Genomic DNA, 27,219 nt, shown 5'->3' on the forward strand with positions numbered 1-27,219 from the left:
TTTGCTTCATATAGATAACATATTTATTGAAAAATCTGCTTCACCAACAACGGTGAAATCGTGACCAAAAATTACAAAACATCATGGTAGTTGGCTTTATAAAAATAAACTGCAGGAGTATGCCTCACTGATTTGTACTGGTCTCTCTCAGTCCCCTCCTCCTTTAATGGTGCACATTATACTCTTCAGCACAGAACCATTCTAGAAAATTGCATTCCATCCAAAAAAATGCACTTGTTTTTCCTTAGCAGAGGTCCTTAAAGTGACTTTTCCCCCACCCTCCCCAACAATAAATATAGAAAATAGCCTCTAAACAAATAAATTTTAGTTTGGTCAGCTTAAAAAAAAGGTCCATTTTGCCCCTCCTGGGATATGTAGTGACTAAGCAGCCATTTAAACAGTATTCAAGTCTTTGGTGGCTTCAGCTGCTTAAAGCTGCAGTTTTATGTACAGATGATCAGCTGAGGTTCTTTTTTTCTCTCCACAAACCAAAGACTATGAGATGATGTCAGGTGCACATTCGCTGCACCTCCACGGGGAGTGATCCATCGCCCTGGAAAGCAAGCAGTCACAGGAGGTCATCTTTGGCAAGGCAGAGCTTTCACACAGAAGGTGTCTTTGGTGGATGAACCTGCTGCATCAGCTGCGGCCGTTTCACGCGCGGTTTCCGTCTCTTTGGCCTGCTCTTCGCTTTGTTGATCTGCACCACAAAGAATGCCAGGACCACCATGGCACCGAGAAAGGCAAAGACAGGAATGGTCTGTCCCACATCCTGGTTGTACCGGCCTGGCATTATACCTAGAAAGGCAAAGAGGTTTGGAAGGCAGAGTTACCACGTGAGCCACGATGGCTTTGTGGTGCTAATGCCATCTACCAAAAGGATCCACAGCTAACTCCTGTTCAAAGCTCAGGCAGCCATTAATCAGATTACATTTCAGACAGGAAGATTAACAGCTGCAGACCGATTAGTGAAAATCAGATGGGATGCTAACATTACAGAAAAGCACCAGCATTTCCACTTTGACCTATCTGGGCACATGAAAGCACAGCCCACATTTCCCCTGTAACAACAGTCTTCTGTTTTGCATTACAAGAGAGACGCAGACACTTGACCATAATCTTACTACTAAGTAATTGCTGTAATTCAAATCCTGATGGAACGAGGAAAGTGATTTCATGCTTGCTTGCTCCAGAGACTGTGCATACAATGAGGATGAGCTAGAAAAACAAACCCTTCATTTTTACAGGTGTCTCTGGTCTAGCAGCTCAGACTGGGAAAAGAGCACATGTGAGGCTTTCCAACTGCTTCCAGCTCAGCCTGCAATGCCAATCTTGTGAAGGAGAGCTGCCCACCTGAAAGCTGTTCTGAGTGCTAGACATCATTTGTTAGTGTAGCAGCTTGTCCAAGGCACCATTCTGACAAACTCTTCTGGACTCTGCTTTTGCGCACTCACAGAAGGAAATTTTAATAGCAGTGGGTATGTGGTCACAGCTCCCAAGGACAGGGGCTGCTGTTGACCCATCACACTGAACAGCATCCAAACAAACCTCAACTATCAAAATGCACCCACCAAGATCTTCCTCCCAGTATATCATGCACATCTTCTACTGAACACACTATTCATCAAAAAAAAGTCTTCATCAGACAACCTTTAATAACACAGCCATACAATTATACGCATGTTTTTTACAACTGAAAATAAACAATGGCCTCTCAATATGGCTGCGCTGTGTTTTGGGTTTGTTTCAAAGCTTATGCAGAAAGCAAAACCAAAACAGCAACTTTCAAACTTTTCAATATTTACCTCCAGGAATGTCCCATGCTCCACTTTCTCCGGGGGACAATGGTCTCACTTGGGGTCGGTTCTGTCGAAAACTGGGCAGTGCCACTTTATCAAGGTCAATTGACAGTAATTTTTGATGTTTCCAAAGGTTGCTAGAAGAAATGGAAAGACAGAAGTGTCTGCCCATTTACTTCATTAATGCAAGGAATCTTGTAGGAACACACAGAGAAAGTTACAATACATATACAACCTATGTATAACTCTCTAGTCTGGACCCGAATGATGACCTGATCCATTCTTTAGGTTGTAGTGATATGCAGGCCTCCAAATTTAAATTCAGACACCACAGGGGCACAACCTATATTAGCAACTATTTACCAAGAATCTCTTTCTTGTACACAGACTTCTGAAAGTAACCACCAGCAGACAAGCAAGGGCTGTGTGCTGAGCACTTTCCTTAAGGGACTGACAAATGGCACAAGAGAAGGCAGCACTAGGAGAGCTGTCCAAGAAGATGCTTCAGAAAACTCTTCCCAAGGCACATGATGACGATGGGTTTCATCAAGACTGTTCACTCAAAGTTGGAATTGTTCAATCACAACAGTGACTTGTGAAGTTATTTTTAAAATCCCTGAGTTTCATAGTGTAGCTATTAGGTGAGTCAGAGTTATTCACTGAAGAGGCATTAATCATTATTTCCTCTTTGCAATCTGGTATTTTCCTAGGAAAAGGCATTACAGCTGTCCCTTTCAAAAGCAGATAGAACAAATTATTTTTCAGCTGAATTCAAAAGTGAGACTTCTTGTACAAGAAAGACATATACTAACCTGGGGGCAGTTTCATTCAAAGGCTGTGGTTTAGCCCAGGACAGGTGAGGACAAGCAGGAAGGGACCGGGGTTTAGGGTCTCCCAAATGAGCCTCGAGCACCTTTGAGTATCGATGCAAATGGTTACCTGCAACTCACAGCACAGAGAGATTAGCTTACCCAAAGACAGGCAAGATGAAACTTACCAACACTGGCCCTGGGCTAAACAGTGCTGCTGTAAACCCAGGAGCTGTTTACAGTAACGAGGACTCACAGCTAAATATCAGAATTAACCTAAGGGTACCTTACAAAACAGTAGGAGCCTGCACCTACCACAGCAGTTAATCCAAGTTTTTCTGGCAGCATGTGAGATAACAGTGAATGCTTTATAATGCTCTGTAGCTAGCAACTAGAATGCCCTCCTACAGAACCAGGCATCTGAACATTCCTACTTTATGAAAAGAACATTTTCTTCAGTCGAATCACAACTACATTATCACAGCAAAACCCTGGAATATGTGCACAACACTGCAGAGCTCACAGCAAACCAACCTTGCTGGCACATAACTCAAGGGATCTGCCCCAGCCTTCCTGCCCTGCGGTCCCTCAGCTCTGGGCTGTGCTTGGCCACTGAGGCTCTGTCTCACCTTCCATGCGCTCGGGGAGGGAGAAGCCGGCTCCCGACGGCGGCCGCTGCCTGTGCTCGGAATGGCTGAGGCTCGGCGGCATCACCCCGTAGGACGTGTACTGCAGCAGGGAGTCCAGCAGCCAGAAGCAATCTGTGGATTTCACAGCCCCAAGCCCCGAAACAAGATATGCATTATGCCACATTTTAAATGGCTTATCTTTCTGCTAAGAGGGCTTTAATGATATTTAGAATTACAATCCATTTTGCTGGCTCCTGCTTTTCTTCTGAAGTTCTAGGCTCACTTTCAGAAAGATGCAATTTTCAACGCACACCCCACATTCCCCTGCAACACACAAACACAATCTTAAACTGTTCTGTCTTAAAATATTGCCCCTTTTTTACCAAACCAGGCTCTTTTGGGGAGCAGAACACAAAAAAATAGGTTTTGAATACAGGAATTCCAGGTTGCACAAGGCATCCAAATTTTGACAAAAATCATGAGGTTCTTCAGTGGATTCAAAGAAAGTTCTGACTTTCCAGTATAATTTTTAACAGGGTAATAGAAAACCAACTGTTTTTTTGAAAGGACAAAATAAATACCTTGCAAAGAAAAGTAAGAACAAAGTAGTGTTTACAGTGCAAGGATATGACTCATTTGCTTTCTCAAGCTTAAAAAATAAATAAAAAAACAAAGGAGAAACATTCTGGCTGCATCCCAGCTAAAGGTACAAACATAACCTACAGCAGCTGAGGTACAGACCAGGCTGGCAATCAACACCACAAGACACGTGATCATGGTTTTCCTTTGCACTTCAAAAGCTCATGATCCCTCACTTTGATTCTCTCCTGAATTATTACTACCTTAATCCAGAGCTACCCCTAAGGAACAAGCACTCCAGCTAGTTCACATCACAACTCTAAAGCTTCCCTTTGTAGGAGTAGGACAATGCCTTATCAGCTATTTCCACCACACAGCAAAGTATTTTTCTCAGAACTTCTGCCCCTAGGAACAGTTGGCTGGGAATGGGAGTTAATCTTCATAATCCCAGTGTCCCTTAAACCCTCACCTTTGATTTTTCAAAGAGGTCAAACAGATTTTAAGGATTTATATTCACAAATGTTAGGAATTTTCCTCAGTTAAAGCCACCGATGTCTCTGCACGAGACATAGCTCCTGGTTCACAATTTAAAAGCTAATTTTTAAGGATTACTTTAGAGCATTCCACTCTTTCTTGCTTCAGATGTCACACTGAATTTAACAGTATGAGGGAGGTCACAGAGCATTATTTCCTATTACTGAATTTAAAGCTATGCGTCTTCTCTTTTGTTACGTGCTTTCAATAACCTGCAGCAAGCACTAAGGCACCAATGTGCAGGTGTTAGGGCAACTTACAGGAAGCAACCCAAAGGCAGATAAGGAAAAATCACAGAGCTCTTAAAAAAAACCTAAAATGTATGGTAGAGAAAGAAATGAGCTACAAATGGAGAGTTCCCTTAGGCAGTAAGTTTCTTTAAACTTAAATAAATTAGGAAAGGGATGGATTGCACAATGTAATATTTTAAAATGTCAGTGAAAAAAGCTTAAAAAAATCTTCACATATTGGATTATTTTCCTCCCCTCAAGCCACAGATCTACCAGCTTGTGTTTTACATGTCATGAGAAACCTAAGCAACTTCTTAAAAATTTGCAAAGTCAGATGAGACAAACTGCTAGAAAAAAGATTTTATAAGAATCAGCCATAGTGTTAGGCAGAGAGCATGGCTTCTCTAGGAGCCACAGAAAATACAAATACAACTCACACAACTGCAAACAAATGCCTTGACAACAAATGGAAGTTCCTACTTTCTGACATGTTTACACCAGCTGGTGTCAATGTAGGATAACCTGAAAGTAGTAATCCACAACTGAAACACTGAGCATTACCATAAATCCTCACAGGAAACATTGCAAAGGGAACAAGGCAGGCTGAGATGCAAACTCAGAAGATAAAATCCACTGTTCTATACAAACATTCTGAAGATGTAACTAGGGAAAAAGTGGAAGGATCTCCTAATGGCCTCTTCACAACTTCAGATCCAGAATGTGTAACCATTCAAGAATGTGTTTTGTTTGCCTTCTGCAAACAAAAACATCCCAGAAAATAATAATATTTTTTTTTAAACCCCACAAGGCAAATCCCCTTGCAAAACAGCCCACCCCAAAAATGAGCCCCCAGAGCTTACGGAACAGGAAATAACCGTGTGTGGTAAACAGCTCCATTTATCAGAGGGCTACTTAATGTAGGGTGCTCCTTTGCTGTCAATGCACCTCACAGCATTTCAGCAGAGCTCTGCAGAACTGAGATTAATCCCCAGTAGGGAATATTTAGAGTCCCTAAAAACCATCTGCTCCTGGTGGGGGCTGTGACAGCCGCAGAGGAGAGCTGTGAGTGCAGGGTGCACACACCTTTCTGCCGGTGGCTGTCATCCAGGCAGTTGGAGTCGCCGTACAGAACGATTCTGCCACCGCCTTCCGCAGGAACTTGGTACAGCCCCAAAATAGGGACGTTTTCAATTACAGCCGTCTCCTGCTTTAAAACTTCAAGACCTAAAGCAAAGTACAAATAAATTTCATAGCCTGCAGAGCATCAATATCAATCTACCCATGAAACAACACAGCCCACATTTCCAGCTGACAAATGCAACAATGCCCCAGACCATGTCACACATTTTTGCAAGAAGTTTTCAAAACCACCATGATGTTATGATAAAAATGAAACTGCTCCAAGGCCCTGATTGTAAAGTTTCCTACTGATAATAATTTTTTTCTTCTCCTCCAAAGAAAGAAAAAAAAAAAGACCTCACAACCTGGATTATCTTCAACAACCTTGAATAAAAAATTCTAGTATCTTCAGCAAAAGGTTTAAAATCAAAATGTTCTGCTCTTTATGTTGTTTACATCCTTCTGCAGAAAGCTAGTTTTAGGTTAAAGGTTTCCTACCTTTCCTTCCTAGTATTATATCCATTAGCAAAAATAAAGACAAATTTCATATTTGTATTTGAAATTTATCCCCTTTACTTAAGACACTATTTAGAGAGCAGAAACAAACCAGAGAGCTCTTCTGCCTCAGGAACTGTAATGAAAAGGAGTCAACAGAAAAAGCAGGTCTAGCAGGCTACTTGTCAAATTGACATTCTGTCGTCTTCTCTCTCATATAAGGAAATTCATAGGTCATTGGCATACAGGGATATTGTTTGCTCCAAAAGGCTCACACAGATGAGCTCTACTGCTCCAGAAAATTTCTCCACGAGGTAATTACCTCTGTTAAGTCAAAAAATACAATGAACTCACTGATCTTCTCTGGCAGTTGCTGACTTGTATCAGAAGCACTGCATGTGCTTCTGCTCTCATACTCAAACACTCTTCACCCATCTGCACAAACCTGACCTGCAACACCCTAAGAGCTCTGCTCACAGAGCTCCTGCACAGCACTTCCTAAAAGCTCATCAAACACAAGATTTATTTTTTAAACTGCCTGCTGCCATTAGAGTTCTGAATTACCCTCTCCCAAATGAAAAGATATTATGATAAAAGAGGATGGAAATGCATAGAGAACAGAGCACTCAAGTCTGAGACCACAGGCATCCTGTATGCATAAAATTTTCCCTTATGAGAGTTTCACTGGTGTCATTTTGTCTACTAAAATTTTCCTTATTTATATCCTTAGATCACCACAGCTACCACAACACTCATGCTAAATATGGCAATGAAATATGGCAAGGGGATATATTTCAGAAGCATTTGAAACTTATGAGAAACGTGAACAAGTAACACATTTACAACACAACCCCTCCCCTTTCAGAGACACATGTACATGTGTGATCACATTACCATACAGCATTCACAATACAGGGCTGCATATAACACTTGGATATTGTATTTAATAATTGTATACAGAGTCACACTGCAGCTGCCTGTTTGGCATCAGCTACATGTTCTAGGCAAAATGAGAAAATGTAAAAATACCTACCCTGTCAATGTGGTTTTGCATTTATTATTTTTAGATCTTTAGACTTTGCAACTTTGCTTGTGCAGTGACCCCAAAGTTCTACTCAAACCAGGATAAAAAGGACCAGGAAGCTCTTACCTTGATCCTTGAAAGTCTGTGCAATGACGATGCCATCTTCTGGGAACTTTGCAATACTGCACCCCGACGCATAATTCACTGGAAAACATCACAAGACTGTTGTGTAGATCAAAATTTACACTCCCTCCCTTCCCTACCCAACAAGCCCAGGAAAATACATTCCCAGGAACACTGCACTGAATTTTGACCAATGAGTGTATTTGCAGAGAAAGCATTGCTAAGCACAGCTTTCACAGGCTCACCTCTACACACTTTCCAAATCTTTCAATTTCAGAGTCTTTTTAAACTGAAAAGCTAAATCAAATATACCATGAAAAAGTCTACAAAGGAAGAAATAATTTACAAAATCATTTATGAGACTCTTTTCACTGAATCTGAGCAGTTTCCTTGACTCTTGCTCAACCTCAAACTTGCAGAAAACCATTTTCCAAACACCCCACTGTAGCCTGTGCAGGCAAATGGACTCCAGTACTCACTTTCATGACTTGCCATGGTAAAATCTCCTTCATACAGCCCATCACTAAAGGCCATATTCCAGACAGAAAGCAGATCATTGAGAGCTGGTATATTAGCACCTCCAGTATCAGGCATCCACCACTGCCTGTAAGAATTACAGTGTAACACTGTTTATTAGTACACAGAATATACTCCTAGAGTTTGGATAACAGAAAGTCACATGTCCTCCTGCATACAGACTTCTCCAAAGCCACTAAAATAATGAACTACATCTTAAAGCCTTCTTTAACTCCATGGGCATCTGAGCAGCTGTCTCTGACAACACTGCTTTTGAGTTAAATAATACTGATGTAAAAGTTCTCAGTGCATTTCAGCTGCATGAAAAACTTCAATTTACTAGAAAGAAATTCAGTCTTTTGCTGTTTGTTTGGCTAAGTTGAGGTAAAATGACAGTCATGTACCTTGCTTCTCATATTTATAAAGAAGCAAAATGTCACATACGTTTTCTTTATATGCAATGTAAACATGCAGTAATTTCAGTAACGGGTACATGACCTGGTGATACTCTTGCAATGCACATTTTCTTTCTATTCTGCTGCCCTAAAGTAAAAACACCTCTATTTTTATTTGTTGGTCTCGTCTCCAATTTCTTATTTTTCTTCATTGTAAATGTTTTTCTTGGCATTAAAAGTAGAATACAGTATCAAAGAGGCCTTCATAATCATGATAAAATGGGTAGCTATGGTCCTTAAGCTGTAGCCTAAGATCAGTTCTGCTGCTTAAGGTAGCACCTTCTTACAGGTAACATCCAAGTGCTGAAGTACAGTGCATCACATTTGGGATTTTTAGGGTAATAGGTGGAATTCTGTGGCATTTTATTTCCCAAAGCACTTGGAAATAAGTCAGTACCTTGTGTTTTCATCATAAAACTTGACTTTTCTCATCACAGACGTGTTGTACCAGTCACTAAAGACTACCAGTGAAAGTCCATTATCAACATCCCTCCTCAGCTTGGTGATCTCTTCAGGGAAATACTCTTCCTCACTGTCCACCATCAGTAAAGTCCCTGTATGGAAAAGCAGAAACAGGAGTTCTCCAGGCTGGTCACTGTGATGCTACCACTATTCACACAACCCACACAGAAGAGAACACAAGTGCACATTTTCACATTATCTGGTCCATGTGCCCTGCTCTGGCAGCTCATCTAATGAAGTCATATTTAAGGATGGTAAATATAAGACAAATGTATCCCAAAATTAGTTTGGCAGTACAGGAAGTTTTTAGGGCGTTTCTTATGACTCCTGCTAGTGTGGTCTCAAGAACTGAATGCCCACATGTGTCAGGTGTGTGTTTTGCAGTTTGGTGTCACCCAAATGCTCCATAAACTGAGCCAAACTGTGGCACATTTGGACAATGAGGGGATTCACCACTGATTCAAACTGGAGTGCTAATGCAGACACAGCCTGGTCAGGAGGTTTTTCACTGCTCCAGCTCTAACAGTACTCCCCCTCACTACTGAGACTGGCAGCCAGGCGGGCAGCAATCACTCTGAAATGTGGGTTGATTCATCCCTTGAAAACTACAGCTGCAGTCTGGTAGGCTTGACTGAAGTGCCACTGCAATTTCACACAGCCCTCTCTCACTCCTGTTAACAAGTAAGCACAACCTTCTCTGTATCACTGAATAAAACACAACCAGAAAAATATACTTTTATTCCCTGAAAACATGCTTATGCTTTTAGACTGCTTCTAAATACCAGCCCTTTTGCTTCTTCACTTTCTGATTGCCCAGAGAGGTGGTGAAATTTCCATCCTCAGAGACAACACAACTCTTGACAGGATGATACCCTAAGCAATCTGATAAACCACTGTGAGCCCCATGTCTCACAGTTCCTTGCAACCAAGCCAATTCCACCAAGTCCAGGCAGTCTGCATTTGGAAAGCCTTCTGATAAAGATCCTGCAGAAATGGGACACAGTGCACCCTCACCAAGTGTGAAAACAATACAAGTTAGGGACAAGTGGCAGATAGACCACAGATCATTGAGTTTTATTCCCCTCACTTCTTCTTCAGGAAATTCCAAAAGCCCAACAAACTACATTCAAATGAGGTACAACACAATGGTGAATCAGAGGAGAGAGAAGTCCCCTAATGCTGCTCTCTAACAATTATAAAACTAATGCTCTCAGAAGAAACACTATTTTGCTACTTTTTAAAGGGCTAACATTTACATATCCATGTGTACATCCAGTGAACTCTAAAAGCAGTGGTGAGATATTCACTGAAGAATCAAGATAAACAAAAGATTACTACTGGCAACAGTTCCAGAATTGGCAAACTCAGGAGAAATGCACCCTCACCTTACAGTGCACTGAAAAACAGCCCAGCCCAAAACAGAAGAGGGGTTTTGGAGCATGCCATGGTTAAACAAGGGGCATATGGAAGCAGAAAGGAGCACAGACAGCTTGCTCTGTCCCCTGCCTAGCCAATCTATCCGACTTCCTTCTCGATAAACACAGAAACAAACCAGATACTGCTCTGCTATCACATATGGTTGGATGAACACTTTACCCACTCTTTTATCTAATCAAAGATCACTAAACATAAAAAAGGAACCAGGATGGACACCTTTGATTTTAGTCTGTTAAACAGGTTCATTACAACTGTGCCAAAATCTTCTGGCAAATGCAGTTCTGCCTTTGTGGGACTGAATACAGAGGAGCTTTTAACCCACTCAGAGGCTGGCTTTCCCTCTCTTTTTCATGGTAAGGACAGAGAACTGCACTAATTCTACTAAACTCCCAAGCAAGCTTCCCCAGCAATACCCCACACAACTAAATATCAGCACATAAATAATAAATACTCCCAATGCCAAAATATTTTTTCTACTACCACTAGAATTTTTATTTCTACCCTCAACACATTTTTGGTCTTCCAACAAAAGGTCATTTCAGAAAAAGTTAACAGTATGAGAACAAGGCAATTAACTCATGCTTACCATACTGACTTGCATCAAAACATGTAAATGGGGAACCAAGAACTTCAACAAAGTACCCCATGCTCCTGAGGTGCTGGTACATGTCCCTGAAGTTTGTGTGGATGTGGTCACCATTCCTTAGAAAAAGAAACGTGTTGAAGACATTTAGATCTGGCATGTAGAAATCTGATTTTCACCTTTCTGATTTTCTGAAATCCTGTCCACCTGCCACTTCTGCATACTCCAAGAAGTTTTCCAAAAGCTTGTGTCCTGGTCACTGACCCAATTAATCCTCACTGAGATACTGTTGCATGATTTTTCCTATGGAAAAATGGAGCTTCCCTGCTCCATCTATGAAAGGTCAGCGAAGTCTTTTCCTGTTTTGAAGACAGTCTCCCTTAAGAGACAAGGCATCTCTTCCTGTCTTTTAAATTGTCAAGTTTGTTTTGTAAGTGATTGCTGAAGCAGTTAATAAAGCGTCCTCTTTAACTTCCTGTGAGAAATTAGGTCGGAATAGAAAAGCCAAACAAAAATCTCAGTATCTTAAATCATCATTTTAAAAGCTTTTCATTTCATGTGAATAAAACCATAGAACTCAAAAAACAATCCTGCACCGAAAGCAGAGTCCAAGCGCTTTTCATGGATTTCTTACAAAAGATAATCCCATGCCCCTCTGACAAAGGCCAGAACTACAGCATTCAGTAAAGTTATCCCATATCATTAACACAGAATCAAGAAATACTGATTTAATAGAACCTGAGATAAATACCAATCTAATGGATCATTCTTCATCCTCAAATTATCCCTGGGGAAGTATCCTGGTGGATAACGGAGGTTATGATATTGATCCCAGAGGACTCGTTTACTACGAGGTGGAGTAGGAATAATCTTCACTTTTATTGGAAGCTTCACCGTTGAAGTCTGCTCTGCACCATTCTTAGACTGAAGGACAGAACAAACTGCAGTGAAATCCTTTCTCCCCACAGCATTCAGTTCACCGTGGATTGTAAAAGACCAAAAAACCGGAGATACCAAATCTACTTTTTGTCAGTACCAGCTCCAGAGACAAAGAGATTACTTTTGCCCCAAACTGCTGCAGTATTTTTTTCTGCACTCAACAGTTTATAATTATGCTCAGAATGTAAAACACTGTTAAGTGTACATTACAACTGTGATCTAGTTCAATTGTTCAAAATCTTAAAAGTTTTTCAGGAACAATTTAGCATGGTTCTAGAGGTAACATATTCAGGCAATCTTTTTTGAAATACATTACTTAAAATCCACAATAAACAAATGAAATTATGATGTTGGTCCCAAAGAGAAGTTTCCTGATTCTAAATTATATGCAATTTGCTCTCAATTATAAAGAACATTATTTGTACTCTTTAATTTCCTGACTCAAATTTAATTTATGCTTCAAATGACAGGGCTACAGCAAACCCTTAAAACCAAGGTATTTGTGTATCAGAAAGCAGTTTAGATAACTCTTCACCCAGAAAATCCAAAATGCACAGAACTTACTTCATTTTCTGCAGGGGATGATACTGTGATCATAACATGACCCTGAGCAATGCCTTCCCAAGATGCTGCTTTCTTTGCTACAGAGATGGAAATTGCCAAGTATCCAGACCAAGGCCACAAGACTGGGGAATAGGAGAAAGCCACTTCAATGTTATCCCCATTTTGGGGGAGATAGGGCTGCCAGTCTGGCTGTGAAATGAAGAACACAGAACAGTGGTAACGCAGTATTTGCAATCAGTATTTTTTGTACACATAGCCCTTTTCCTCCGCATGAAGTAACAAATATTAGCTCTTCTGAAGATTACATCAAATTTAAAAATGCCCTCCAAGCCCAAAAGTTTGGTGTTATGTCAGTGAATCAGCCCAATCGTGACAGCCTCAATGACCCCGACCAGAGGCTTTTCAGAGGCAGGACTGTGAGAAGCTGCCCCAGTGATTCAACATTCTGAAATCAGATGCAAACATTTACTGGTGAGAACACAAGATTTCCCTTCGATAACAAGGTGAGCTAACAGTGGAACAGACACAGGCCAATTACATCAGCTGTGTGTATTACCATGAGCTAATGACCTTCAATAAGAGCTTCAGTGCCCTTTATGTAAGCTTGAATCTAAAGCAGACCTCAGGAGTCACACTAAAATGTTAAAATCAGGCTAATTTTCATTGGCTGGAGTTACAGGACAGGTTTATTTTTTAACTTGTATCAATGCTCAAATCTATTCTACATTTAAACTTAAATAACCGCCTCCCTAGCCAACCAACACGCTCAACACCACGGGTGTGAAAGAACAGGTTTGGCAGCAGAGCTTGGTTAAGCTGATACATCCAGATTGCCCTGACCCATGGAAAAGGCTTAATTTAGTGTCAGGATACTTTACTGAGATCATTTAGGTTCCAGGATGAAAAAACCAAATGAAGAAGGTCTGTCCAGAAGATTTTAAATGCTAGTACAGAATACAAAGAAATCTCTAAATACATCTTAATTCAAAATGATTTTGCAAAGATAAAATGTTACACACCCTGAAACCAATGCATTGCTTGAAAACTTGTAGACAGCTCATGTTGACAAATCCTCCAATGTGGGTGCACCCTTTAATCAAACAGTTTGCATCTTTTGCTCCCAGCAGGGAGGTTTGTTCTATGAAGTTCATAACTAAAGTAGTATTTTCTGGGAAGGCTTTAGCAACATTACCAGTCAGAATTCGGAACAATGTTAATACTTACCTTGTCTACAACTCTCCCAGTGACTCCCATGCCATTAAGGATAGTTACATTGACAATAGTTGGCATCCCTCCATAATATATGGGCTGAGAACAATAGGGCCACATGTAGGGACATTCAGTCAAGTCAATATAGCTTGGACTCAAACTACAGCAGGACAGAGGAGAGAAAATTTAAAGAGGAAAAAAATTAACAATAAACAGAAGAATGTGCCACTATACATAACTGTGAAAAGGTTTCAGATAAACCATGCCAGTCATAGTTTACCAAGCTCTCATCTCACTTCCCAAATATGTCCCAAAATCTTCTTCCATTCCTATTTTTTATTTTAAGTTTTGTGGAAAGATTTTCACACACAAAAAAGGAAACATCTCAGTACAGGGAAAAGGTCCTAATTCTCAGAAGTTAAAATTTAAGTAGTTTTCTACTGTGTTCTTAGATTATTCATAACATCTAAGGCTGTAAGAGAAAAGGATCATCCCCTACACTGCTGCATGACTTTTCATCCATTCTCTGGTCAAAATTCATGCTTGAGATTATGCAAGATCTGTGCAAGTCCTCACTGTTGCACAAGCACAGATTGCTCAACTGAGCTACACATGCACCACCTGCTCTCCTAAACAAAAGAGCAAACTCTATTGTACTGCTGATTAATTAAGGATTAAAATTAACCTGGCCTGTGGTTTATAGCTGTTGAGGATCTGATAAGCTCTTAGAAGATCCAATTTGCCATGTCCTTGCTCAAACATGTTGACTCCAGGAAGTCTCCGAGCTGATGCAATGAGGGCCTGCTTCATACTTGCTGGATTCACCATTTCACGCTTCTGAACTGTGCTGAAACAGAAAAAAACAGAACACAAAATCAGTTTGCTGTAATATTCTCTGCTCCTATTTGTCTATTATTGCTTGATTTCTCATGATACAAATGTAGAAGAGGAGCAAGTTTCTGATATATTTCTCTTTAAAACTAATAATACATGAATTTTTCTCCTTACAATGTGCTCCAGGACCAGCAGTCATTACAACCAGGGCAGTATCTTTACATGGTAAATAAAACATCTCTCTTCCGAGGGGGAAAATACCTCTGTTGTTCAAACAAAAATATACCATTTTTTGGAGGAAATATGATGGTGACTTTGAATTTTTTGCACGTTTCTCAAATAAAGGTTTGTCTCATCCATATGGAGTAGCTATGACAAACACAGGGTATGGACTTGCAGTTCCCACTTTCAAATTCCTCGGTGTGCAACAGCTGACTTACGCAACAGGATAATGGCCATAAACCCCTGCATCCTATAAAATTTACAAGTACATTGATAATTACCTACTACATGTGCCTGCTTTGAGAAGCTGCTCTTTTACAACAGTTGACAGAAGTGCAGCAATTCCAAATTATTAAAAAACATGACAGAATTTTCTCATAGTACTGTTATCCCTAACTATATTCTCAAAGACCTAACTATTATTCAAAACAGTTCTCATGTTTTTTCATGAAACATAAAGGTAGCCAGATAAGGTAATGTCTCAAGCAGAACAACAGTGATTTTATTCTCCAAGTTTGTTTTGCTACATGCAGACACAACTTAGTTTTATTTGATGGATTCCTTTATAGAGAATTTTATCATCCTCCTATTTGATGTCATGCTAGAGATTCTTATATAAGACTTACCTCACTAAGAGAGTGACAGCACCTGCCACCACAGGAGATGCCACACTTGTCCCAGAGAGGGAGCGGCATCCACCTTTCATACCAGACCCTCTCACTCCAGAGCCATAAGTAACAATATCAGGCTTCACTCTGCCATAACCTCCAGGCAGCTCCTGTGAAAGAAAACAAAAGTATTATTGCCCTAATGTAAAATGAACACTGATGGTTTCATTTGGGCATTTAAATTAACTGCAGGACATTCAGAAGTAAAATTAGCAACCAAATTATCTGAAGTTCAGCATCACAGAATAGCAACTAAGCCAAAGAAGGACTCAAGCTGTTTAGGACAAGTTCCCAACTTTTCAAGGTTAGGGTGATCAGCATTTCTGCTAAGCAGGAAACCACTGACCAAATGAGAACCACACTGATTACTGGCCACACAAACAGAAGCATGTGACAGTCCCCTTGATCAAGATTGCCATGCAAGCTCATCTGCCAACGTGTGCAGCAAGCACCCCCTCAGCTCCACAGGCAAGTAAGTGCAATTTCACATGTAGCACCTGGAAATCCTAAGATTTTTCTACTAAAGGACAAGAGCAGGCCTTCATGTTTGCAGATTTAACCACACAGACAAGTCTTCACCATCAATCAAAAGGAAGTGGATGTTTTATAAATTCATCAAAAATGTCAACAGTAGTCAGGACTAATAATGAGAAACCCTGAAAGGAACATTAAGCTTCTTGCTTAAAGACTTACAATTTCTAGCTATTCTGATCTGTGATGAAATCTTTTCCCCAACACACATCTACAGAGGACTGCCCACTCAGAAAAGGTTGTCCTTCCAAGGCCCTTAATTTGACTGTGAATGTGAGCAGCCATCATGAAAATATCTTACCCAAGTGGTCATTCCCCTAGATGAAAAGCGAGCTATATTATCTTCAAAGTCAATGCCACCTACTCCAATCACATCCATCTGGTCAGCAGGATTATTGAGAGTCCTAGAATAAGTTGGGAGACAGGAATATAAAAAAATTAAAACAATACCCAAAAAACCAAGATACAGTCATAAGTTTATGCTGGTAACAGAAGTGCTGCCATCAGATTTTTGTCACATACTTATACTTCACAGGTGACAGCAGCTTATCAGGCAGTTACTAACTCAGTAACTATCAAACTATGTACCCTGAAGACAAAACAAAATCTATTCTTAGGCATTTATTTTAGAAATACACCGTAAATTGTTCTGGGTTGATCCTTTCTATATTCCTTAAATCCAAGATCAGTACCAAAAGCTGTCTGCTCACACTAAGAGAGAAATGTCAGCTGGAAGCACTGCCATTCTTCTTTTGCTGACTTTCCACTGTTTCAATGAAAAACATTTAGTTAAATACTTCACAAAATGCAAGTAATAAGGACAGGGGAAAGAGTTTAACTTGGATCACTTTCTAAGATTAGAGAGAAAAAAAGGAGAGAAAACTTCCTGACCAAGCACAACGACTTCCAAACCCACAGAACACCACAGCCAGCTCCCTTTGAAGCGGTTGCTGACACTCACCCATATAAAGGGCCATCGTTGCCAATAGCAGAGACCATGATGACATTGTTGGCAGTCAGCTCCCAAACCTACAAAAAACAATGTTTACAATAAGGCTCTGCCACCAAAAAAGAGACTTTTCTAACAGACATAACTTCTTTCTGAGCCTTACAAGATACACCTCACTGTACACCCAGTATTAAGCTCTGAACTTTCCTAAGATGATTTTAGCAATAACCAGCTCTGACAGCAACACTGCTGACAGAATCTTCTTACACCCAAGGAAAAACTCTTGTCTGTAACAAAGCACTGCAGATGACAAAGTCAAGTAGCTATTGTGAATCCCCTCCAGTAGTGCTCTGGGGAGTACAGTGAAGTCACTGTTAAACTAAATTTCAATGCAGGTTGTAATAAAAAAAACAAGGAATAATTTATACGCTTCAAGCCCCTTAACAGGCCTTTACAAAGAACAACTATATCCTTCAGTTGAAAAGTGAAGTGATTCACTTAGTTCTTTTGGAAGGTCAGGCCAAACATTCAGGGAACTATGACATTTACAAAGACAAAAAACTAATTCCATCTTAACCTGAACCAAATCTCTTGGCATACAGCTGAATCAACTACCTGCACTTTTTTACCATTAAATTAATTAACCATGCAGAGATTAAAAAAAAAAAAAAAACAAACCCAAGAGTTGATTTCAGTTAAGTGTCTCATATTAAAGGTCCTTTCAGTTGTCTGCTTGGGAGTCATCTTCTAGCATATTACCAAGCATTTTGTTAAAGGGCATTTTCCATAACTCTGTGAACATCTGGGTTGTGCTTGGGGTTGTTTTAACTCATTCCTTATACACATTCCTAAAAGCCTGTACACTGTACAAAATTTATGTTACACAAATAAAACACAGAAACTGTCAGCAGGAGCAGACATAAACAAGACACACTAGCTCTGCAAGTCCAGCATTTGTTTGAGATACACAAACATTATGCCCACTTAATTCTCTCATACTAACTTTGTCAACAAATGGATGATCCATGAAGTCTGGCCCACCAATACTTAGATTCAGTACATCTATCTTCTTTAAAATTGCATAATTAAAAGCATCCAGAAACCAAGATGTATATGAGACCTATGTAAGAAAGAGGGGAAAAAGTTACCATTAAAAAAAAAAATCTGTGATTTCATGACAATGCAGACTTTAGACAGAGGAAAAACAACATCAAAATAGAGCAAAAAAAGTGACAATGGTCTTAAATTTCTAGCACTGAGTACATTTGAGTAACTGCTCCATTATACAGGTAAGACTACCATATCCTATTTCTGAAAAACATACCAGATTTGGAAACTGACAGAAATGTTATAGTAAGTATTTTATAAATAGGAAGCTGTATCCTTTCCACTTATCAATGTCTACATTTATGAGTGCATGCAATACTTCCACAGGAAAGGATTATTACAGCATTAACCTGAAAAGGCAGGAATTCAAACACATATAAAATAGCTACCTGATTATTGGTGAACACTCTGAAAATGTGCAGTTCAGCATTTGGAGCAAATCCCTGGCATTCCCTCATGCTGGCTATCACACCTGCTACAAAAGTCCCATGGCCTAAACCTATCAGGCATGAGAAGGAAACAAAATAACACATCAGAACACAAAAAATTCCATTGCCAAGAATTTTTACTGCTGAACATCACCTATAGCAAAAATGACATAAATTTAACAGACTTTACAACAAACCACTTGTGCTGGGTTCAGTTCTAGTCTTTTTAAACCACATTTTGCTACCAGGTTCAGTGGGGACAGAATTTGCAGCACATTGTAGCCAGACATACAGCTGATGAAACTTGGGTGATTAATTCTCAAGTCCATCTACTTCTGATTGCTACCAATGAAATCATGACAAAAAAAACAGTATTTTGGAAAATGCAGCTAATTTCAAAGTCAATGTATTTTAATGCAGACTTCTTAAAGGATTTTTATCCTGAGTCTGCAATAACTAAATTTTGTTAAGCATGAGTAATGAGACAAGAAAACACTTTTTTTTCCCCCTCTCCTCAAAAAATACTTAAGATTTTGCTATATTGGACTGCACACATTACATTTTTGTACTCCAAATCTGCCTGTCCAGCAACCCTCTGGGCACAGAACTTACAGAAAGAGCTGTCCAAAAGCAGGCGCTGCAATGTAAAGTAATTACTATGAAAACAAAACTATGGAAGTGCACACAAGACTGAGCAATACAAGCATCTGCCTTGAACTCTAGGGAGAGTCAGTGGCCAACTGACTCACTGACCCAAACTGTATGAAGTTAATAATCTGTGAAAGCACACGGTCAGGGCAAGTCAGGGTCAACATACGAAAACCGAATACAAACATAGGGTAGAAAATGAAAGGTTCAGTTACACAGAATAGAAAAACTTTACAGGAAGGTGCCAAACTCTGATCAGTTTAGAACTACACAGTAAGAAAGGAAATTGCTGTCTCTCATCAGTTTGGAAACATGTACCACTGTGAAACAGCAACATGAAAAGGAGTAGGAAAGAAAACACCTTTGTTGGGTTTGCTCTAAATGCCACCGTGTCTGGCAATGTATTCACAGGTGCACAGTAACTTTTTGCCCTGACATTTTTCAACGGCTATGATGAAGTGTCACATATGAATCCAAAGACACTTATGCACCACCCTTTTGGAATCTCTGGAACCTTAACAGCCCCTGCTGAATTTGGTATGAGTACAAAGTGCCTGGGACACTGCAAAATTAAGCTTTAAATATCAAGATACACAGTTTTAACAGATGTTAGCAGCACAGCAGCAAGCACAAAACACACCAGTGTCAGGAATAGTTGGAAAACTGCACTGTAACTTACCGTCATCCAAGGTTCTCTCATTAGTCCAGTTTGTTCTCTCCTTTACATTTTTGAAATGTGGATGTTTCTCACTCAGACCAGTGTCAAACACTGCTACTCTCACACCAGCACCTATTAAGAAAAAACATTGCTTTTTCTGATTCAGCTCCATATCAACTCTATTCTATCAAGTTAAAAGATAACTTTTGTTTAATGTAGTAAGCAATTTACAATTCAAGTCAGCTATAGGTAATAAATTCATATTCCATTTCAGAAATTCAGTCAAAGATCATAAACATGACCAACTTCCCCTAAAGTATGCACACACAAACAAGCACTCCATAAATATACATTGCATTCCAAACCAAATTATTTCTCAGTCTTTGCAACCTGGCAGCCAGTGAGAGGTTAATACACACAAGTCAATTAGCCTCTCCTTACACTTCACTTGTTTTTCTAAGAAGGTTATTGTTCTCAGGCAACAAGCAAAAGCACACCTGTGTAACCCATCTGCCAGAGGACATCTGCCTGCAAGGTCTGAGCAACCTGGCGAGGGATGGCTCTCAGCAAGCGCCTGCTCGAGTGCCGGCCTGTGGCATGCCAGAAGCCAGAACCCAAAGAAAGACTTGCTCTTCTCAAGGGGCGTGATGACTGCCACTTCTGAGTCCACCTGGTTTCATTGCAGTGCAGCACTGGATCAGCTGTGTAGAATTAGGATGAAGAAAATTAAAAACAGCATGAGGAAAACCATAATAGACTTGATTCTTATGGAAACTTGAGACATCATAGTGTTACAAAAAAAGTTTTAGATTATTGAGTACTGAATTTCTCTAATCAACATCAGTAAAAGCTGCTTGTTTACCTACTACAGATACAGAGGTCCCTATTCTCAGGTAAGTGACTGCTGCAAAAGAAACGTTTCTATGTTGCAGATGGAAATACAGCATGCTTCGGCAAATGTATGACAAGACCCTTGTAAATTTATAACCAAAAGAAGAGATTTCTGTTAAAGAAAAACTGCAGGGCAGTTCTCATTTGTGTAATGCTAAGCTGATGGTCTGAAATAAGGCTAAGAACACTTTTCCAAGGCAGATCCCATGCAGCCACACAGAAAATAACTTACACTCTGAATACTTGAGTGACCGAAAGACCTTTCTCTGAGGTGTCACACGCTTGATGTTTGGGTGATCTTCCAGAGTGAGGACTCCATCCTTCTGCTTCTCGTTGATCTGAATAACTTCAAAATCGCTCGGATAGTCACTGGCCGGGTTGTTGCGAGGTACAATCCTCCAGTTCTCAATTTCACTACTTTTTAATGCACTTGAAATAAATTTACTTCGAGCTTTAGCTGTGAAGTATCCATTAAAAGCCACAATATACTCTGGAACAAGAGCACAACTTTATCAGAACTGGTGTTTAAGCAGCTAATGCATAAATTCACATTGCAGTCTGAATTCTTCTTTACGCAGAACAAATAATCACAATTTGGGGCCCTTTTCTGATGCTTTTACAAGTTTGCAATTTATTTCTGCACTATGTAAAGGGGTGAGGGTGTTGGAAACATAAGAAATATGACAAAAGCCTTTGAAAGGAAGGTGGGATTGTAAATATGAGGGAAAGGCAAAATGTCGTGAGAGGAGAAGGAGTGAGGGCACAGATTTATTTTTACAAACTGATATGCCAATTCAGTGTGTTTCTGGACAGGAGTAGTTCAAAGACTCTACATGATACTGAGATTTAGTGCAAATTACTGAAACCAACTATGACAACCTCAGAAAACAGACTCAACAGCCCAGTCCCTGATCTGCACCAGTGATCTGTCAGCAGGCTCAGCTCCAGCTCACACCACCACGCTCAGTGGCCAGCTGTGCACAGGAATGCCACTTCTGCCACCCTCCTGCACCCAGGCACAGCACAGCTTCGCTGCGGGAGTACTGCAGGTTCCTGAGGCAACACATGGATGCAGGTGTCCTACTGCTGTCCTCTGCCATCCCAGCAGCAGCATCTGCCTCACTCTGCCTTTCACCTGCTCTCTTCACTATTATCTGCCATTTCTCCAGGCAAGTATCACTTCCAAACATTTTCTTTAACAAATCCACAGAGACTTCTTACTTTTCTCTCCCCTTCAAGGCCCATCTGTGTGGTTACATTTTATAAAAGAGCCGCAAGCATACCACTGTTTTGACTGGCCAGGTCAAAACAAAAAGCTACTAAACACACCACTCTTGCCCACCTGAGCCTTCCCACTCCATTTTCACTTTTCAAATCCTCTGGATTTCCCTCTCCCTTCTCTCGTTGGAACACTGTCTCCAGCTAAACAAAGAACCTTTGAAAAAGTGCTCCTCTTTTCCAATATAGGGAATTTAACAGATGATGCTAAATGTTTCTACATATCATGTCATGTTGCTGCAGAAACCCTGAGTGTTACAATTGCACAAACACCACAAATCAGTAACATACACATGACTATAACATGTAATTTTTTTTTTTTTTTTACTGCTTAACTCTTTATTACCATGCTCCACGACCGTCGAAGTGAACTCCACTTTCAAAGTAAGACGAGAACATCCAGGACATATGTGAGCCTCATGAGAGGAATTCCCTACTCTGGTACCAAAGTGTTTTTTGCCACAGAGTAAAATAACAAACAGAACAAGCCAGATGTTTGCAAACTTCATGGTCATAGAAGAAAATGGTTTCATCCCAAAAATTCCATATATTCAAATCACAATTTTCTTCTTTATAAACTAGTTCATTTTTGTTTCAGTAAACGTTGCTTTCACTGTGCTGATCAACTGGATATTCTGAAAGCTGGATCCAAAATAAGTAGAGATTTCATGGTCTTTTCAGGTCAAGCCTAGTGAACAGGCTCATTTCTTTCTCCGCTTCTTCTCCATTTTGCATTAAATGATTCAATCACTCAGGATGTGGCAGCTCAGTCCTGTACTCCATTTCTGATGGCAAAGTTAACTCCCTAGAAGAATTAGCAAAACTGATTGCAAGGCAACCTGTAAGGCAGGGCAATATAGAAAATAATTAGACGCATTAATAATTTGTGCAACTGTATAGTCTGAAAATCATTTTAAAAAAGACACCTTTGGAAGTTTGTTTTAGAAATAACAGGGAAAAAAGTTCCTCATATTTCATTTACAATTTTTCACCAACACTGAAGTTTTTTCCCTTGTTCAGACCAGAGCACTCAGGCATTAACCTGACAAGAGAACAGGCAACAGTGACCACCAAACTCAACCACACTTCCTGATGTACAGCAAAGAGCTAAAACTTACATGCAAGTCCCACGGCAGGGAAAAAGTGAAAAATAAAATACTAACATGATAAAAGTGTCCGTGGACACTTAAAAAAGCATGCTTTTTTTTTTCCAATCAGAAACATGGCAAATAGAAATAACGCACAGAACTTTATTTTACTCAAGGTGGGTCAGATTCAAACTCTATGCCAAAACCAGGTAAGGACAAAAGATACCAGAAGAGGCAAAGCTGCAGTGACTGTGCTTGAAATCTACATGAGAAAAGTCTTTCAAAATTTTTTTGAGCCAGGGTGCGTGTTACTAAAAACATGGGCACCTGAGGAAATAAGAGCTGATAACAGCATGTGAAGTTAACAGAAGGAGTTGAAAGTGTTTTCCACATGGAGGGACAGCCTCCTCCCCTTATGTTCCAAAGTGCATCATACACTCAAGAAAAACTGCAACGCTAGTATTCTCCTGAATTCCAAACATACAACCAGCCACTGAGAGATACAAGGCCATTAAAAGAAAAGAAAAGAGAAACATTTATGTCTGGTTTGTCACAGCACCTGGAGAAGAACAGAAGTGTATATTGCAGCTGTGACCAGGACTGGAAAATAGGGGCTTTATTAGGAGATTCACCTGATTTAGGGGAATGATGGGCTGACCTCACAGCACAACAGATGAATCGAGTCTGAAAGCAACAGCTGTTACTTCATTTTCCTTTATTTACCATTATCAAGTATTTCCTTGTAATAAGGACAGAAATTACCTCTATTTTCTTTTGACTGACAACACTATGACAGACTGGGAACTGCCTGTTAGCAGTTATAAAGTTTCCCCGTCATTCCTAACTCAATATAGTTACAGTGCACTGACTTCTGGCCTTGGCTAAGCTCCGCCTGCCTTATCGCTTCATCGGTTAATAACCCCTATAGCAATAAAATAAAACAACCACACAAATGAGCAAAATAAACACCCTTGTGGCTAATAACAGGTTGTATGCAAGCACGATAACGACGTACGATGGATACGAAGAGCAAAGGATCAGCAGGCCCAGAGGTTTACTCTGTTTTAACACCCACACCGTGAGGCGCAGGACAGCACTCCCACTTGCCAACTTGCCCCGGCCCGAAAAGAGCTACGCTCGGAGTCACTCCCTGCCCCTGCCCAAGCGAGGGCCCCCATCCCGTGGGCTGGGCACGCCGTAAGGATCCCCGGCTGCAGTGCAGCGGCACCGTCCCGTCCGGGGAGCTCTGCCAGTACCACGAGCGAGCGCAGCGAGCCCGGGCTCGGTACCGCCCCGGCCGGACTAAAGCCGCAGGGAGCGCGGCCGGGCACCGTGCGGGGCAGCGCCGCCGCTCCCGGCCCGGGCAGGGCGGAGGTGAAGTGACAGCCGGCGGGGAGCGCTCCACGCCGCGGCGGCGGGCGAGACAGCCCCGGAGACGAGGGGCGGCGAGCGCCGTCCCGCCCGCGCCCCAGAGCCTGAGGGAGCCGCGGCGCTCCCGGCCCGCCCCGCCCGCCCCGTGCTCACCGCGCCGCCGGCCGGCCCGCCGCCATCTTGAGCGCTGTTTACCGCCGCGCTCTCGCGAGAGCCCCGCGGCCGCGCTGCGCAGGCGCGGGCCGGGGAGCCTGAGGGGGAGGAGGCGCGCGGGGTCCCGTTATCCACCGGAACGGCGCCGGCAGCGGCGGCCCGAGGGGCACGGCGGCCGCTCCGCCATCACGCTGCATTTGAGCCCTTACCCCAGTTAAATGTATGGGTTTAAAGCCCCTTTGCCAGCGAGCGGAAGGCGTTGTTGGCAACACAAGTTTTATCCCGCACAACTGCTTTGAGGGCCAGCTGAGGCTGGTGTCAGCTGTGGGCAGACCCCTGTCATGGGTCCCTGACCCTGGTACCCCACCAGCTCTTCCCCATCTTCGCAACTTCATAGCTGTCGTTTCAAATGGCTTGATTTTTCTGGGGTCCTGTTTCTGATGGAGTTGGACGAGTCTCAAATTCTCTCAACATCACAAATGGACATCATGTAGCACTATGTGAGGGACTGTCACTCACTGACAGAAATAACACTGTACCTGCTCCTGCCCAATTATCTCAATGAGAAAGTGAATAGAGATTCACATCAAGAACATCAGTACTCTGTCATAAAGGAAAGCAGCAGAGGAGGTATTTAATACAAGGATACAGAGAGGATCCAGACTTCTGTTGTCTAGGTTATGTAGCTTCCTTAACAAGGTGTGGATAAGTTACATTAAGTCCTCCAAGGTTCATTAAACATTTTTGCAGCACTCTGATGAAAACTGTCTTGTGGGACATCGAGCTACTCCTATTTCGCTTTGGCTGCCAAAGCTTGCTTGCGTAGAATTCTGCTCAAATACAGTGCAAACCATGCCCACATCCACTCAGGCAGGCACTCGCCCAGCGTAAACTGTGGAGAGGCACAGGGAGACAAGAAAACAGAAAAAAATTACAGAAAGGGACAGATTAAGATACATTCCATTAAAATAAACAGTTTCTCAAATCACTACTAAAGCAAGGCAAAAAGTTTGTGAATATCATCATCTAAGTCTTAAATTCTACCCCTTGAAGCACACATACTCAGTTGTTCACATGTAGCAGCCACAGCTGAGCAGCTAAGTTCTGCAAGTAAATACCGAATCCTGATTTGGTTAAGTTCACAACAGCAATTCTGTCCACTTCCATTAACTGCCACGTTTTGCCAGAATGCATCCTCTTTTATTCCTTTTGGACTAATCCCCTCTTTTTCATTTCCATCTAGTCAACCCAATGCTATAAGGAAGCCACTAGGTAGGATACATGAGATGTGACCAATGTGCATAAAACAGTCTGCCCCAGAAATCAAAACCCTAACAAATGGAGGAAAATACAGGTCTTTTCCTGCTATTATTCCATCCTCCCTACACACTCTTCCCCAAAGCACAAATATGCTCAATATATTAAGACTGAGAAAAGCCATTTCTATTTACAGAAGACAGTGAAACACTTGCACAGTCAGCAACACCTCAAGAGAAATGAGATACTCTGCTTTTCAGTAAAAAGTTGTCTCTTTCCCATTTCTGCTGTGCGCTTCAAGGGAGAATTGGATTCACTCTCTGATCTTAAAAATAAGCATGCCCAAACATAAGTTTATAAAGCAGAACTAGTGAGAAAATATGGCACAATGCCTTAAAGTCTAATGAGATATATTAGGCTTTTTCATAAAGAGCAATTTTCATTCAGACTCCTGAGAAAGTAAACAGCTGATTTACTTCTACTGACAGAGATGAAATAGTTTAATTAATTCCATTACCTGTATTGCATGCTTCCAGCAACCAGTGGTCCTTACGGATAACCCAAGAGTAGAAATAGCATGACTTGCATATTCTTCAGCAGTAGGAAAAAAGATCGATCTCTTTGATATAGAGCTGCTGAATGCTACCATTTTTGTAGTAGTTACAAATGGTGTTAGACTCTGAACAAAAATTCCTTTAGAGGCATATTCATAATGCAGTGCTCTACTGAAATAGTCCAAGTAGCTCTAGAAAAACAAAAGCAGAAAGACACTTTTTAAAATTTTTTTTTAAACAATGAAATCTCAGGGCAAAGTTTTATTAAAATTACAGAAAAGTTTTAACATATTTATGGACCAGCTCAATAAATATTAATAAATTGTATAAAAATATGATTTTCTGAAGTATTATCAATATTTCTCTGTGTTGTTAATTGCTATAAAGCTGCCACGGTACAATAATTTGCAGGACAAAGTGACTGCTTATCACAATTTGACAATTTCTGCCTAAAAATAATACAAAAACATTTATTTCATCTAAAACAAACACCTTATCTGGTCTGGGGGCATTGCAAGGACACTCTACAGACAGTTCTACCTGCTACTGTCAGAAGAAAAAAATAAAGTCCCATTCTTTAATACATTTACAGGTGGATTTTGCATTCAACTGTCTTCTCCAGAAGCCAGGTTAGTTAATTCCTGGGACTCTGTTAGGCAAAAAGATTCGGTAATGTTTATCTGCATTACCTCCTTTAGCTCATTCTACTTCGACAGAACAAGAAAAGCACAAGGCTGATAACTGGGACTGCTGGAATCAGACTGAAACATGAGCCTGGCTCAGTCTTATCAGGGCAGCAACACTGATGCCTTCCCTGCTGAAGCTACTGCTGTGCCACACAGGCAGTTCTCACCAAGAAAGAGCATTTTAGACTCAGCTTGTGAGCAGATATATTGCTTCTTCCAAGCAGCCCTGCAAAAGGTTTTCCCAACAGTTTGTTGGGAAAGCATCTCGTACAAATTCTCTTACAGCTGCTTTAGGAAAATTGAAGCAACCACTTCAAGCATTATTAATTGTTACTACACAAAGAGGCTTAGGATGTTACAGCAGCTTCTTCTCACTTACATGTTCTGAGT

At 41.0% G+C, this 27,219-nt stretch overlaps 2 protein-coding genes across 5 annotated transcripts in view; both read right to left on the minus strand.

Annotated features, from left to right (window-relative positions):
• MBTPS1 (membrane bound transcription factor peptidase, site 1) lies at positions 1 to 22,253 on the minus strand. 2 transcript variants are annotated; one of them, XM_068202781.1, is made up of 22 exons: positions 22,067 to 22,253; positions 20,675 to 20,932; positions 20,049 to 20,252; positions 19,573 to 19,683; positions 18,207 to 18,316; positions 17,714 to 17,830; positions 16,723 to 16,790; positions 16,063 to 16,165; positions 15,189 to 15,340; positions 14,192 to 14,353; positions 13,522 to 13,666; positions 12,298 to 12,486; positions 11,546 to 11,718; positions 10,798 to 10,913; positions 8,710 to 8,866; positions 7,821 to 7,945; positions 7,345 to 7,422; positions 5,664 to 5,804; positions 3,238 to 3,369; positions 2,612 to 2,738; positions 1,806 to 1,936; positions 1 to 798 (listed from the first exon to the last, which is right to left on the minus strand). In XM_068202781.1, the coding sequence occupies exons 1-22, from the start codon at positions 22,251 to 22,253 to the stop codon at positions 602 to 604; spliced, it is 3,183 nt and encodes a 1,060-aa protein (XP_068058882.1). In that variant the 3' UTR covers positions 1 to 601. The 2 variants fall into 2 exon arrangements, with proteins under 2 accessions (XP_068058882.1, XP_068058881.1); XM_068202780.1 differs by having other exon boundaries at positions 2,612 to 2,744.
• The window catches only part of HSDL1 (hydroxysteroid dehydrogenase like 1), an 8,321-nt gene continuing 3,349 nt past the window's right edge, over positions 22,248 to 27,219 (minus strand). For 2 of the 3 annotated variants that reach the window (XM_068202800.1, XM_068202799.1), the window contains exons 4-5: positions 26,107 to 26,334; positions 24,942 to 25,224 (exon numbers count right to left, since the gene is read on the minus strand). In XM_068202800.1, the coding sequence (XP_068058901.1) occupies positions 25,123 to 25,224; positions 26,107 to 26,334 (330 nt within the window). In that variant the 3' untranslated portion in view covers positions 24,942 to 25,122. Of the gene's footprint in view, positions 22,560 to 24,941; positions 25,225 to 26,106; positions 26,335 to 27,219 lie in introns of those variants that run through there. The other variant, XM_068202798.1, reaches the window with a different exon arrangement.

The sequence above is a fragment of the Anomalospiza imberbis genome, chromosome 12, assembly GCF_031753505.1.
Source record: "Anomalospiza imberbis isolate Cuckoo-Finch-1a 21T00152 chromosome 12, ASM3175350v1, whole genome shotgun sequence".
NCBI lineage: Eukaryota > Metazoa > Chordata > Aves > Passeriformes > Viduidae > Anomalospiza > Anomalospiza imberbis.